The 15,526-nt window shown below is 39.8% G+C and overlaps 1 protein-coding gene across 4 annotated transcripts in view; it reads left to right on the top strand.

The window, feature by feature from the left end:
- RASGEF1A (RasGEF domain family member 1A) overlaps positions 1-15,526 on the top strand; it is a 176,089-nt gene that overhangs the window by 147,832 nt on the left and 12,731 nt on the right. For 3 of the 4 annotated variants that reach the window (XM_030030738.2, XM_030030740.1, XM_030030739.1), the window contains 3 exons: positions 2,225-2,404; positions 8,941-9,069; positions 14,940-15,077. In XM_030030738.2, the coding sequence (XP_029886598.1) occupies positions 2,225-2,404; positions 8,941-9,069; positions 14,940-15,077 (447 nt within the window). The remainder of the gene's footprint in view (positions 1-2,224; positions 2,405-8,940; positions 9,070-14,939; positions 15,078-15,526) is intronic. The other variant, XM_041127334.1, reaches the window with a different exon arrangement.

The raw sequence follows: 15,526 nt of genomic DNA, 5'->3' as shown, positions 1-15,526 counted from the left end.
CTGCGCCGGCGGGGCTGGAGCCGGCGCCGTAGGAAAGGGGCGCCGGTGGCAGCAGCCAGCCCCGCCGGGAGAGCCGGGCTCGCCTCCCGGCCTTTGCAATCCGGCCAAGAGCGGTAGAGGCTGCTCCCGAAAAGGGTCTTTAAAAACAAAACCGATGCGGCAGCGAACGGCTTAGAGGAGTTTAAAACACTTGATGGCAAAACCGGCACGCGTTTCCTCCTGAAGCATCTTTTCAGTAGGTGCTCGGTTGGTGGTTAACTTCCCGTAAAGCCCTGTGCAACTTCATATTATTAGCTTGAAGTGCCCATCACAGCCTGTCCAGCCTGAGAAATGGCTTTCGGCTTCATTGCTATGGACCTTAAAAGGGAAAAAAACAAATTGCTGGCGACTTACATAGTATGCATAGCAAAGCTGGCTGCTTCATCATATGCTCCGGTGATTTGTCAGATTGTTGTGTACTGCAGAGCTTAGGCCTAACAGATAAATCTGTGAAATACTGAGTAACCTTAATGCACGTTTGTGCAGAATTGTCATTTTTCATTTCTTTTGATATGCCATTAGATACTGAATTTTCTGTTTTATTTGACTCTGTCCTGAACTTCTGAAACTGAACTCCACTCCTTAGAGTACTCTCCCTCCTAGTCGCTGTTAAACAGCTGCTGTATTTTAACTTCCCTTATATCTGTGTCACGTACGAATACATAAAAGTCTTCTGGTTAAGCCACAAAACAATTCTACTTATCAGCCTGATATATAAGTAAATCTGTCACCTTGATGAACAAGTATTGTTAATACTGATATGTTTTCCTTACCAATGTACCTAGCATTCATCTGAGCTTAAAAACAGAAAAATGTTTTGTATCCCAGGTTGTAAACATGAATGATCGCTTTGGAGAGTTTGAGAGGAAGAATGTGCCTTGCATTAGAAGAATACAAAGTAGTTTTTCTCTGCAGTTGTTTCAAGAGCTACCTAAAACCAAACCAAACAAACAAAAAAACCCACCAAAGCCCACACCTTATAGCATTTAAGAGTTTAGGGCTTTAGCAATTTTTCAAAAACTAGTTTAAGAGAGCACTTAGGCATAAGACATAAGTGCAGTTAGAAACAGCTGTCAGTTTAAAGGTACTGGTAATGGCCTAATCCTTTTTACCTACCTAAGCGCTGTTCAGAGTGTGACAATATCACATTTGTTTCACAGATGTTAAGACAGCAGCTAAAGAGTTAACGCTGCCTTCTTTGCACTTTACCTTCTAAACAGTCTTAACTATCTCAGCAGCCCGGGGGGGGGGCGGGGGGGGGGGGACGACAGGGATGGGACACGGGACTGTTTTGATACTGCTGCTGAATAGTATTTTCAACCTTTACATAGAGTAGCAGGATGTTTTGTTTAGCCTTCTGCATATATTTAAGCTGTAGCCAGTTTAAAACAAACAAACAAAAAACCCCCACAGTTTACTCACAGTTGGTAACTATGGTATACTGATATAGCTTGTGGCCAAGAGGAGGGGGGTGGAAACCCCAAACCTTCGTGTGGCTTTTGTGTTGCAACAGCAGGTTTGTTTCCTAAGCAAAAATCTCCAAAGAGACTGTTATTCGAGTTGTCTGTTACAGTATATGTCACAGCATTCAGTTCCACCCAGTTCATGGTTTCATGTACAAAAAAAGGCAATTCTGCTCAGACAGTACATACCCTACTGTTGCCAGTGATGTATATGTGCAGGAGAAGATGCACTACTGTCAAGACCTGGATTACATCTAGCTACAGAAGTGGTGAATGATTTATCATCACAAATCAAGTATTTTGGTCAAAGGTCCGACTTCAAAAAGAGGTACATTAAGGCACAGTATTTTTTGTTTGTTTGTTCAGTAAGGCACTGCTTCAGTATCTTTGAAATTCAGAAAGCATTTGGCATGTTCATCCCTGTATAGTTTTATGCATAAAGAGCCAGGGGAAAACTGGGGAGAAAGGAGAAATCAAGTACAGTGAGGAAAATTTCTACAGCTTCTGCATCTACAGCCTTAGTGACATAGATTAAAGTACATTTCAAACCCCAAAGCCAGCTTACAGATGTGTGACTGCTTGGATTCAGAACTTAGCTCGAATGCCCAGGCTGCGTTCAGTGAAATATGTAATTGTGTTTAATGTATGCCTCTGCAAAACCCACACATAAGACATCCTGAAAAAAAGCCTAACCCTTTCTCTTTTTTTTGCCGCTTCTGCAGGAAACTATGCCCCAGACGCCAATATTTTCCACCATGCTTGGTTCCAGTTGTAGTGGACAAGTGCAGCCAGATATGGGAGATAGGTGTGTGGACCCTGTTTATCAGGATGGGAACCTTGTTTCTGGATCGCTGGAGGCCTTGATAGAGCGCCTGGTGCCCACCATGGACTATTATCCAGATGTAAGTAGCCGCTGAAGGTTTGGGGTTTGGTTGTTTTTTTTTTTTTCCTTCCCATGGTTTTATTGCATTAGTATCTGGATTGGTGCTTCCTCAAGAAATTCTACCTCCATCTGATTCAAGATTAAGATGTAGGCTAAAGATGCATTTATTTTACTTGCAATATTCAGTCACTAAAGATGTTGCTCAATGGAGATACTGTCCTTTCTGATTTTAAATGAGAACACTTGTTAGAAAGATAAAGCCATGTTGAACCCAAATGGGTGCCTTAAGAACCAATTAAAAGCAGCATTAGCTACAGAATTTTCAATCCCTCTAAGCTGCTTTAGCTCTAATGCAGCCAAGATTAACTACTAACCAGCTCCTACCTAGGGAAGCAGACCTGAAATCAGCTCTAGTATTTTTTTTCCTTAATTTTCTATGCATCTCCTAGTTAGGCCGTCGTAAAAAAAACAAAAATAGATTTTAATTAAAATGCTCTCTTTCTCAAGACATTTTAATGGGCCAGCACTGTAATAATGTATATTCCTGAGCCTCAAAATGATTTTGCAACTGATTAAACATCCTCAGTGCAGTCCCCTGAAGTAAATACTACTTACAACTCCAAGGCATGCAGTAAGATTCTGAACCTAGGATATTATTAAGAGATCACTTTATCACTTAAAATTACCCTTGTATCCATTAATGAAAGATGATATTTAAACAAGTTGCCAAAGATCAGAGAGGCTATATAGCATATATTCCATTTGAGCTCTGAAAAAGTGGCAGCTATGGCAGAAGCATCCCAGCTCTTTGTAAAGACTAACAAGGGGGCAGGAAATTGCAATCACTATTAACTTGTATGTTGAACTTAATGCCTGCAGTAGCAGGCTGTGCTGTATCTTCTTGTACGTTTCTCAGTCTAATTCGTATAAAACTTGTTACTGTGGTTTCACATCAGTCACGATAAAGTCCCTCCAAGCTCCTACATATACACCACCCATCTTCACAATCACCATGCACATAAAAGGGACTCCCTGTATGAGAGTTCAGTGGGTATAAGCAGCAGAATTGCCAGCAATCATCAGTGGAAGATTCAAAAAAGCAAACCCAGGATGTTTTAACATTCCAGTTCAAAGGTAATCCTAAACCTTGCATTTAAATATGGCTAACGTACAACTGTACTATCTTTGACAGATGCTGACTTAGTACCAAGTCCTTTATAAGACACAGAGGGATAACCATTGTTAGACATTAAATCTCCGCTCCCTCTCCCTGCCCCCAAATACATATTGTAGAACAGACACGCAGAAGAAAGCAGCGGGTAGAGCCGGGTATGATGTACCAGTGGAATAGCTTTAGGCTGCTGTAGTTAAGCCTTCCAACGAGTCAGTTCCTTGTCTTTTGTGTGATACTAGAATATAGTTACTTGCTGCTTGGATTTCTGGACTATAGCTAAGTTTTTTAAGGAGCTGCCAATGCACATCCCTTATTGTAACTTGTAACGTAAGATCTATTTATAACACAGCTACTCTGAAACTGGTTCCATAAAGTGAGCATTACTTAAGGGGTCTACAGCTTATTTTGGAATGCTGTTAGTTTCCATCGTGCTATCCCATACCCCATGCAAGGGAGCATTGCAAACCAGGCAGTCACAGACCCCACCCTGGGAGGCTGCTGTTTAAATAGACAGCAGGCTGACAGCTGAGAGAGATACAACAGAAGCAATCAAGGGAACTCCAGGGATAGGGACTTGGAAAACAGCATTAAACCAAATTCATCTCCTCTACAGCAGGACACATGCTTTTAGTTAAATCAGCTCACCCAATTTAGCTGAAAGGATTAATTATGAAGTGAGTAGATAAATAAGCTTTGAACAACATGAAGAAGGAGCTGTATTTGAGTCATCCTCAAATCCGAGTTTCCTGTTTCAGTTCAGTTGCATGTTTATACTTAATTTCATGCTCATTTCTATTTTTAGTTGGCACAGAGGGTTAGAGTGATAGCCATTTATGCTGGTATCCTGTCAGAAGAGTAGCCAATACTGTATGTTCAAGAGAAAGGTATAAACACCTCTCAGTCACATGTCTCTGGCTATACATGCAAAGGCAGGCAGCAAGGCATCACCAATTAATTCGCACCATGAGAAGCTGTTGGTAACCTTAGCAGAGATTATCTTAGTTTCAGAGTGACATATCTGTAAGTTGCAGTATTCATCCAAATTTTTTGATTAGTCCATCTGAGCACCATACTTGGAAGGCATTCCCACCTGTGTGGACATTAAGCTAAAAGATCACAGTAACCTTCCAGACAGAAAAAAAAGGGCGTGGGGGGAAAAGCAAACGCAGAGTATCTTTCTATGCTGGTTACAGAGGCAAAACAAAAATGTATTTGCCATGTTGGCAGAACACGAGACAGGCAAGGGAGGATGGGAAAGATAAGGGCCTACATTTGTGTACTGCTCTTTTGAGGCTTGTTTGTGTACAGGGACTTGTTCAGCACATAGAAAAATGTATACTCATGAGACAGAAGAGTTCGGGAGGTTAGGAATGGAATGTACCAGTCTGCAACCCTTGTGCCCAAGCAAGAAAACGTTTCAAGAAAATATTTCACAAACAAGAAGTTCCAGAATGAGCAGTGAGAGCACAAAGAAAATATTTTTCTTTCTTTTTTTCCTCCTCAAGAAGACATCAGTGCATTCTTGGGTCAGAGATTAACAATTCCTTCTTTAGGCTTGTGTGCTCACACTTTTATTTTTTTTTTAACTATAATTCAGATCATCTCTTAGCAACAACTTTAGGCACTAAAGGAATCTGGCTTCTTATTCCCTTGTAAAGCACAAGCCCCTTTTGTATCAGCTTACGTTGTTCCAAGTGCAGAAAGGACTTTTTTTTGCCTCTTCTCCCAAATACATGTCACTTTTGTAGGATAAATGGAGCTTAACTTTCAATCTCATAGCTTATGGAAGCATTTTTTTAATCATTCTTTGTCAAACCAGCTAGCTTCATAGCTAAATTTCCTTCTCCAAACCATCAGCTTCATGATTAGGGGACTGCCTCTGAGATAGTGTAGGTTTTTTACACTGTTAGAACATTTAGCCTATATAGGTATAGTAGTGCAGGTGCATCAAATCACAGAAATCCTTGATCTAGATAAGGCATGTGACATTAGTATGAAATATTTCCTATTCAAAACAACTGTGTTCCTAAGCCCCAAGACCTACTGCTAAGCTGAAATGTATGGCTCAGTTCAGCCTGAATTTTCTTTATTGGATAGGGAGTGGCTGTTAGCAGAGAGACAAGGAGATGGGCGTCAATACTGCTGTCAGACCTATGATTATTAATTTGGTTCTTAGTTGCAGTTACTCCTTGTCTATGCCAGCATAAGCAACAAAAGTATGAACCCCCCACCCCCAGTTAGATACCAATATATTGTAAACCAGCGTATCTTGATTGACCATAATGGAACAATTTTGTTTTCCAAAATAGTGAACCTAGTTCCAGTTAAGTGACTTAAAAAATTGAATAAAAATACAGCAGATGGGTTCCAGAAGTAATAATAATTTGTTTCTAAAACCTAGTAGTCCAGTGTTGTCTGGAAAAGCACTGCGTGGGTCCAGTACAGATATTACTGATTGGAGACACATCAGCAACCCTAAAATGGAAAGTACACACTTCCATGGCCATATATCTTCCTGCATCTTGCCAGTTCAGCACTTTTTTGAACATCATATAAAACATATCAAAGAAACCAAATAAAAGCACAGGTCATCTGGGTCACACTTTTCTTGCAGTATAACAACAGGGAAATGATACTCTGAGTAGGCCTTTCTCAGAGTCACTCTGGATAAACACTGTCCCACATCACACAAACTTCCACCAAGGAGACCAACACTAGAATTGGTACGAGAAGCAAAATTATATCTTTCCTTAAAAGAATGTGTTCCAGCTTATCAGAGCAAAGGTCACTTGCAGGGCAGCATGGCTTAAGTTGTGGTTCCCTGCTACTTACATGTACAGGCATCTTTCAGACAGGCTTCTAAACTCCCAAAACAAGAATGTGGTGAAGGGATGAAAGTATCAAAAGTCCGTAATTTTTTTTTTTTTTAATTCCCCATCTCTCTCAAATGCAAAATATGATAAAAGTGAGGGCTGCTTCATGTTTACAGAACAAAAATTTTCACACAACCAGTGACAGCTGACACACCCAACAGCTAAATTCCTTTCCCAGATAGTCCAGACTCACAGTTTTAAGTTCAGAGACAACACTGATAGAAATGAATGCAGAAGTTGGCTACGAAAAAATAACAGAGGATAACCAGGCATAGTTTAAAACACAAACAACCCCAACTTCCCTGCCCCCCCCCCCAAAAAAAAAAAAAAATCTCACAACCCAACACTATTCTTTCTCTTGCTTTCATTCCGAATGGGGTGTGTAACAGTTTAGGGATCGTTCCCACATACATAAGAATAAAAGATGTGATACGTTGTCCCATAACACAACCAAGTCCCCTTTTGTGAATCAGGTTAGCTCTTCAGCCTAATTTTAGTATCCATAACACACTGCATACCCTACTATAGATTTTTATAAAGCTTCTCCAAAGCTGACACAATGTCATCAACTGTTTCTAGATGTAGGCGTAAGAACTACGTTGAATTTCTTTCTTAAATTAATGAACTTCAATTTTTTGTCATTGTAACTGTAAAAATAAACTCTCAAATTCTGGAAAAGGACATAAACAAAATACCAAACAGAAGCCCAGTTTCTTAAATTTTCCCAATGTACACTTGTAGGGGATGTTTGCAACCACGCCATCAAGAATGGAGGCCACGCTGTCAGTGTCCTGTCACTGCCCTGGCCACCTGCTCGAAGTCACCAAGAGCCTGATTGTTAGGTGGCCCCAGCTGTCCATCTTCTGTAGGCATCAGTGGAAGCACTACTCAAGAACCTGATCCAAAATGTCCATCCAGGCAACCCTTCTCCTCCTCTCTTCCTCTATTCATAAACAATAGAGAGGCAAAGACTATGGATTATCTCCAGTTCTGACTGTAGAGAATTAATGCTGTTCCTAATTTAATACATGAACCCCAGTGCTAGTAAGATCTTCAAATCAGAATGAGCATTTTAAATGCCTCTTCTGTATCACACTCCACTCTTTCCCTAGCTTCCTCCACAAGCTCAGGACAGAGTGGGATGTTTAATAGATATATGCTTAATCTATTATACTGTTCACTTACTCCCAGAACACTGTGACTTTTAGTTAGTTTTATTCATTTTGTTAAAAAAAAAAAAATTCCTTTTCTCCCTTCTGATATTTGGAAGTTTTTAGTGCTAAATTTATATTATAGGGCACACTGAGTACTGAAGAAGTGGAAACATTTTTCATTAATAGCACGTTTTATTGTGATTAGAGAGATAAACCCCATAATTTTTTTGAAGTCCTAAAGATACTGTTATTGTTTAACTACAAAGTGTGTTTTAGAGACTGCAAGCAGCAGAATTCAGTAGCTGATAGCAGAGATGCCACATATTAGACAGGTGGTCTTAAGTTTTTAGAGGTCTCAATTTACTTGCCAGTCCAAGGTGGTATATGTGCACATTGACTATTTATATGCACACTTAGCTGTGGCCTGCCAAATCACATCTCTAAAAAAACACGGTGCAAAGTAACAGTATACACTGCAAACATAATGATTGTTTATTGAAATCCATTGTCAAGGAGATCCCCTACAATTTCCTAACTCCAAATTTTGTCAGAAAGCCTAAAGGAAAAACAGAAGTGCTTATGAGGTGCTACTGTCATTACTCAGGAAATTACATTCAAATACGAAGCCAAATTTCAAACACTGAAGCAAGACTAGGGCATGAAGGCATCCTCACTTCAACTAAACTGTCCAGAGTATGATTCAGGATACACTGCAATACAGCTTTTAAAATACAAATAGAGAGGCTATTTCTAATGAGAAGTAATAATTGTTGGCATTTATTAGCAGCGTTCATACTCAAAAGACTCTGAAACAGGCCCCAAATAAGTAAAGTCAAGCTTAAAACTAAATTATTGTCATACGGCCACAATCCTTGTGTCAGTGATTGTGGGAAAAAGCAACAAAAACCCCTCATACATGAAGAAATTACAGCTGTGGTTTGGAATACACATGAAGCAGTTTTCTGCAGCTCAGTGAAAAACAATCACTCTTAAAGAAACAAAGCAGCAGAAATAGTGGTGTTCAAGAGGCATAACGCCCTACATCGGACATACTTCATTTGTCTTTTTGGCAAGTGATGACTAGTTGGGCATATTAAGTTTGGCATTTTAAAGGGAAATAATTTGGCAATCTGAAAACACCACAGTTAACAGCCTTGAAGCCTACAACATTTCCTTTTTACAGAGCTAGAAAAGACCACCACGTCTCTGGAGACAGGAAGAATTATAAAAAGTTTAAATGAAGGAAAGTTACATTTGTGGTTTATGGAATAGTTTTTCCAAGGAAGACAGATTATTTCTGTTAAAGTTATATAACTTGGGGTTTTTTTGGTTTTTTTCCTCTCTGCTTCCACAGAGGACTTATATCTTCACTTTCCTATTGAGTTCAAGAGTCTTCATTCACCCACACGAGCTCCTGGCTAAAGTGGGGCAGATCTGCATTAAACAGAAGCAGCAGCTAGAAACGGGGACTGAGGCAGAAAAGGTAAACAAACCATTATGTCCTTCAGTTAGCTGTGCTACTGTCCTTTATTTCCCACTCTCTTTCTCGTTGTAAAGCTAAATAGATTGATAAAGAATAAATTGAAATTGTAATTGGCATGTGTTACTGGATGCACTTTTATTTGGGTCTTTTTCCTTGAAGTACTGTTGCTTCTTTGCTAGCCACAAACATAGGTTATGTACTATCTTACCAGTCGGATACAGCAGCTGGAAATATAACTTTGCTCATGAGCTACAGGTTGGTGCGTGCACTGGAGCTATGTGTATCTGCCATGAAACCTGCCCCGTATGTCGCTTTGCACTTTCAGACTTTCACCTTTCTTGAATCTGATTCCCTCCTCTTCTCCAGTCACCCTCATCATCCTATTAGAGTTGAGTGCTCTGCTGTAGGTTATTGGTGGGGTGTTTTAACTTGATGTAACAGTAAATCAGGAAGTTACTTCTCACGAAAATAAAGGGATGCACTACTTAAAATGGTAGCCTGTGCTGACACATGTGACTGTGCAGTTTTACTACAACCGATTAAACCAAACTGGATCAGTTTACGGTATGCACTTAAGCCCATCTAAGTCTCACCATTATGGAAAGTGTGTACTGAATGGCTTTTGACTGAAATTGAAGTACCAGAACAGTGCAAGATGGGACGCACATAAGAGCTACAGAAGCAAGGATGAAATCAGCAAGTATTTAAAGACCGAAATTGTTCAAATCCTGGGCACGTTTTGGATCCATTATTCTATGGTGAGAAGTTACATGCTCACATTCCTGATCTTCAGCATGTTGATAGACCCATTTTGTTTTCTCTTTAGTGTATCACAACTGAGTGGGGAGCATAAAAGGTAACCCTGTGGTTTGGCAAAACAGAGCTTTTGACAGCAATACTGACCTAAGGGCTTCTTTCTCCCCTACTGTTCCTAGGGCGCAGTCTCATATTATGTCACAAAATTACTCCACAGGAAAAACCAACCACTTAATGCAAACTGGCTTTCATCCAGGTCAGTCCCCTGATCTACTCTCCCAAATAGCTATGTAACTTGTTGTGTAGGTGCTGGGGAATTCAAGGGGTCGGGGAGAGAAGGTGCAAGAACCACTGCACCCAGCTTTGTACACAGAGGTGATAACTGTTCCCATCGCCGCTGCCAAACTGATTTGTGACTGAGCAACCTCAAACTGATGCTCCGTAAATTGTAGTGGTTCCTCAGCAACACGTAACTAAACAACAGAGGTAGGAACTTGTAAGAGATGCTGGGACCATCTGAAATGTGGAATGAGTAAAGCTGATCTGTAGACATATGAAGACTGCTGTCAGTAGCTAGTGTCAAAATACATATGTGAAATACTTGGATTTAAAAATAATGGGATACAAGATGAAATTTCTATGAATAACAATATAGTTAGGAGATTTTAAAATGAAAACAGTATCTGGGGACTAAATCACCTGGCTGTTTAAAGATAAGATACTAGTTGTAAAGGAGTATTATTCTGGCTTTTCAGCAGATGTGTTAAAAAAATCATGGCTTCCACATTGAAACGAAATAGCATTACATCCTAACAGCAGGATGTAAAACAGAGCAGCTCATATTCCAAACACCCACGCTCTTACACCTTCTGCTGACAGTTTGGAAATGGGCCTACAGGAAAACCAACAAACAGCAGAGTGACAATAAAACATGAGTGTTTGGGAGGCTGCTTTAATTTACATGCTTCACTGGTTGCTTTTCCTACTATGCCCTTGATCCCTTCCTACCCCCTTAATATAAACTGTAATTTTTTCCTGCCCACTAAACACAAAATTCTTGGAAAACACTACATAAACTTCTGACATCCCTCTCAAATGACTACTTTACTGTCCTCTACTGCAAGCACCTGTATGTTTTAGAGAATAGTTTGGCCGCTAGCATTTGCAAACATTTGTTTTTCTATCTGGCAACAAATAAAAGCTCATTTCACATGCAACATATAAATTTTCAAGACACTCTATGTATTCACAGTCATAACTCGTTAAGGTATCATCAGCTACCAGCACCTTCTAATTAAGTGGCTTCGTAGCAGGAAATAGCTGGCAGAAGTAGTTTAAGCAGCTCTGATCATTTCTGATAGAGTTTGCTTATGCAAATCTCTCTTAAGATGAGAAGCTGGCTGACTTGTTGCCTGGATAGCATGAGTTGAAAAAGTGGCAAGGAGCCAGGTTTTGAGGTTACACACCACAATACTTATCATTCCTTTGTTTTTGATGTTACTGGCTAGCCAAAGAGTCCTACAGAAAACAATCCAGAGCAAAGTGAATTAAGAAGAAAAATGCTCTAGGATGTTGTCCTGGTTTCAGCTGGGATAGAGTTAATTTTCTTTCTAGTAGCTGGTATCGTGCTATGTTTTTGATTCAGTATGGGAATAATGTTGATAACACACTGATGTTTTCAGTTGTTGCTAACTAGTGTTTAGACTAAATCAAGGATTTTTTCTCAGCTTCTCGTGCCCAGCCAGCAGGAAGGCTGGAGGGGCACAAGAAGTTGGGAGGGGACACAGCCAGGGCACCTGACCCAAACTGGCCAAAGGGATATTCCATACCATGGGACATCATGCCCAGTATATAAACTGGGGGGAGCTGGCCTGGGGGTGCGGATTGCTGATCGGGAACTAACTGGGCATCAGTTGCCGAGTGGTGAGCAATTGCATTGTGCATCACTTGCTTTGTATATTCCAATTCTTTTTTTATTATTATTGTTATTTTATTATTGTTACTATTATCTTTTTCTTCCTTTCTGTCCTATTAAATGGTTCTTATCTCAACGCACGAGTTTTACTTTTTTTTTTTTTTTCCCCTTATTCTCTCCCCTGTCCCACTGGGTGGGGGGGAACAAGCAAGCGAGCGGTTGTGCGGTGCTTAGTTGCTGCCTGGGGTTAAACCACGACAGATGTCTTGGACCCCGCTTAGAGTCCTTTTGGCCACTCATAAAAAGGAAGGGTTTCACAGTTTGAGACGTCAATTATAATATACAAGTCAGTAGTTAAGCTTGACCAGAAAGGATAAAATTTAACTCTCCGTAAGCGCATTAGAGATTGGAAAAACTCAAACAAGATTGTCACAGGAAAAAGCACTTGTATAGTATTATCCAGTAGAAAAACCTGTTGTTAAAATTGTGGTGCATTATTTTTGCAGCTTGAAGGTATTTTTTTAAACCAAAAACTAAAGAAGAAAGAAATAAAAAGAGAAGGAAGAAGTTAATTTCTATTAAGCTTGTCTTGCCCGTCTCGGAATACATAAGTCCCTTCAGAAATTATGATTTCCCTCAGTTTTTGTTACCAATAAGTTCTCCTTTTTAAAACCAAAAAATCGGAACAATACTCATAACCAGGTCATTCTCATTAAACCTCCCTTTCCTACAAGCACAGTACTGCTATTGCCTTCCTTTCTAATTGGTAGCTGTTTCTCAATCCTGTCTTGTCTCATGCAGAACAGGGCTGATCCACAGTACTTAAATCAATAGAATTATTTTTCTTCTCAAAGAAATATTTGTGGAAGAATTATTCCCTTAGACTCCAGAGAACTCTGTGTTAGGCCTCACAAGGGGAGGCTCACATTTGGAGTAGGACTACAGAATAAGTAGGTTGGTAGGTTTATTGCAACCATGACAAAACGGAAAACGTGTGCTGCTACCCACATATCTGTGTGATTTCTATCTAGGTTATCACACAATATATGCATCAAGCCTGTCACGCGGCTTTGGGGTTCATCAGAGTGCACGTGAAACAGGAATCTCATGTTTTGCTATATTAATGTTTTTTAGTGTTGCTCTCGGAAAGCATACCTTATTTTCATGAGCATTAAAAGCATCTGATAAAACATTAAGCTTTTTTACACCTGAAGGGTAATTACACGAAGAGTAATATGGTTTGCAGTTTGTCTTGCAACAGATGCCTAGTTTTCCATCATGAAGGAAGCAAACCCCAGCAACTCATAAGCAGATACACGAGATGGGACATCAGTGTTCATATGGAGATACTTGCCACGGCCTAAGAAAGGGTTTTGGAACCTTCCGGGCCCTGTCCCTCCTTTTTCAGTTTCAAAAGTTAAAAAAGAAAGGATAGTCAGGATAATTAAGACCAAAAAACAGTTCTGTAGCAGCTTTTGGTGAACAAAAGTAGAACAGGCACATACCTGTTAAGTTTAATTGAATGGAAGCACACTGCCTGGCTAATAAATTCTCCATCACCACCTACAGACTATTCTTTTAATAATGTCAGGTTCCATGCATTTCCTAGCAAAGTATAAATTTTCTTCTCCCCAAGGCAGACAACAATGGGAGTTTGGAGGACAGACAACTATAATCTGGAACCCTGTCCCACACTGTTTAGAAATACCTTGAAGCTGGGCTCCACAGGAGTGGCATTGGCAGATACTGCTTTGCAGGAATGCCTACTGCTGGCAAAGAGAACGGTGATGTTTTCTTTTTGCCTTCACTATCCAACTATTCTGTACTTCTCTCACTAGCAGGATCAATTAAGTGCTATCAGTAAAAACAGCTACAAAAAGCATGCTACCAGAATGCAGTTTGCAGCTCTGAAAAAAAAGCTAGAAAATTCCCTTCAGACTTCCAAGGAGCACTGGCTCATTTACACATTGAGGATTCAAGGGTGCATGCTTTAACTTCAGAGTTCTTATTAATATTCCTGCTGGCCATATACCAGCGAGATGTTAAAAAAAAAAAAAAAAAAAAAGGCAAAAGATAGCTTAGTTTCGTTGACTTTTGGTTTTGATTAAACAAACTGGGACATGCTATGATCAGATGATGTTTTGGCAGGAGTTCCTACCAATTCTTGGAAGACATTCTCTATTAGTCTTAAAAGAAAATACACCGATTTCCTGTAGTGACACTCACATGCTAAGTCACCTTCTGTAACCCCTAAGAAGCTGATGGAGAGTGCAGTGAGAACAGGGCACCGTGTGTGGGAAGAAGGAACTGCAGTGTAGCGGGACTTCTGTAGCTTACACAAGTGGGGAGGTGAACACAAATGAAAACTTCCTCTTAGTGCATCACAAGTTGGGTGGGAGGATAAATATAACCTGAATTAAGTTTTGATTCTTCTTGTTCATTAAAAGTGTTCTTAGCACTCTCACTTCCAATTTTACGAGTGCTCCCTTGGATTTACTGATGCTGCTCTCTGTTGCTACGACAGTAGAGTAATTGGCATCCAGTTCAGGTTTAACTGATGAAAAGCCTTAGAAGATTCATAGGTAACAGAAGAACTTAGAAAATAGCTCTCCCTCCCCTTTCTGTGGTTGATAGCTTTTTGAGTAAGATCCAATACTTTTTATTTACAAAGTCCATTTTGTTTTAGATGTCATGGAGAGAACACGCACATCTTTCCTGTCATTCATTTATTTCAATATACAGCTTAATCTGGAGGGTCTGATAAATTCTACAGAACAAAAATGTCTTTGTGAACGCTTCTCATCAAAGATGCTTGGTAGAGTGCTGCAGTTTGTATGCATTTGAATTCAAACGCTAAGGTACTGCTGCCTCAGATGGCATAAGTCAGCTTAAGTCCCATTGACTTCAGTCAAATAAGTCACTTAAACTATTCTGTCATCTTCCTAGCTTTACACAACTAACGTTTAAAATATCTTCAGTGTTTGGTAAGAGACATTACCAAGCTATCATGAGAGCAAGCTAAATCATACTATTTAGTAATCTGGCTTACAGTTACATATGTTCTTTGTTATCCCCTTCAGCTTCTACTAATGCAAAGTATTTTCATGGGTGTCTTTAGTTTTACGTCAGCCGTCATCAGCTAATTTACTCCGCAGTCAGAAAGGTTTGTGGTCGGTAATCAACTCATTGTTTCTTTTAGGCAAAGCTAAAATCCTTCGCTGCCAAAATCATTCAGCTCCTGAAGGAATGGACTGAAACTTTCCCCTATGATTTCCAAGATGAAAAATCCATGAAAGAGTTGAAGGAGATTGCTCACAGGATCACACAATGTGATGAGGTAGGGGTGAGGGGGGAGAAAAAGCATTAAATGGTAAAGCAGTATTTGTCAACCTTTATATATAGCTTATCATATTATATACAAACCCTTGCTCCTGCATGCAGTATTTTCTAAATGGACTACAGCAGCAGTTGCTAAGCTGTCAGTGTAACTGCAGGACATGGGCTGAGCAGTGAACTTAGCAGTCCATTAGCAGAAACTGTCTATGTATAATCACCAAGTGTAAGAGGAAGAGACAAAATAGTCACAAATGATGTGAAAAAGGGATGTGGTGCAGAAGGAGAAAGGAAAGAACAGTGACTATAATGGCACAATGTAGTTAACTTCCATCATGAATTACGTACCATCCTTTGTACTTTGTTACTACCCTATATATGTAAGTCCTGCAAGATACACCAACTAGTTCTATCAAATGTACTCTTGCTCAAGGTGAAGATGCTTATTATTTA

The sequence above is a fragment of the Aquila chrysaetos genome, chromosome 11, assembly GCF_900496995.4.
Source record: "Aquila chrysaetos chrysaetos chromosome 11, bAquChr1.4, whole genome shotgun sequence".
Classification (NCBI taxonomy): Eukaryota; Metazoa; Chordata; class Aves; order Accipitriformes; family Accipitridae; genus Aquila; species Aquila chrysaetos.
Note: the sequence above shows the minus strand (reverse complement) of the source record. Positions and strands in the feature narration are given on the sequence as shown.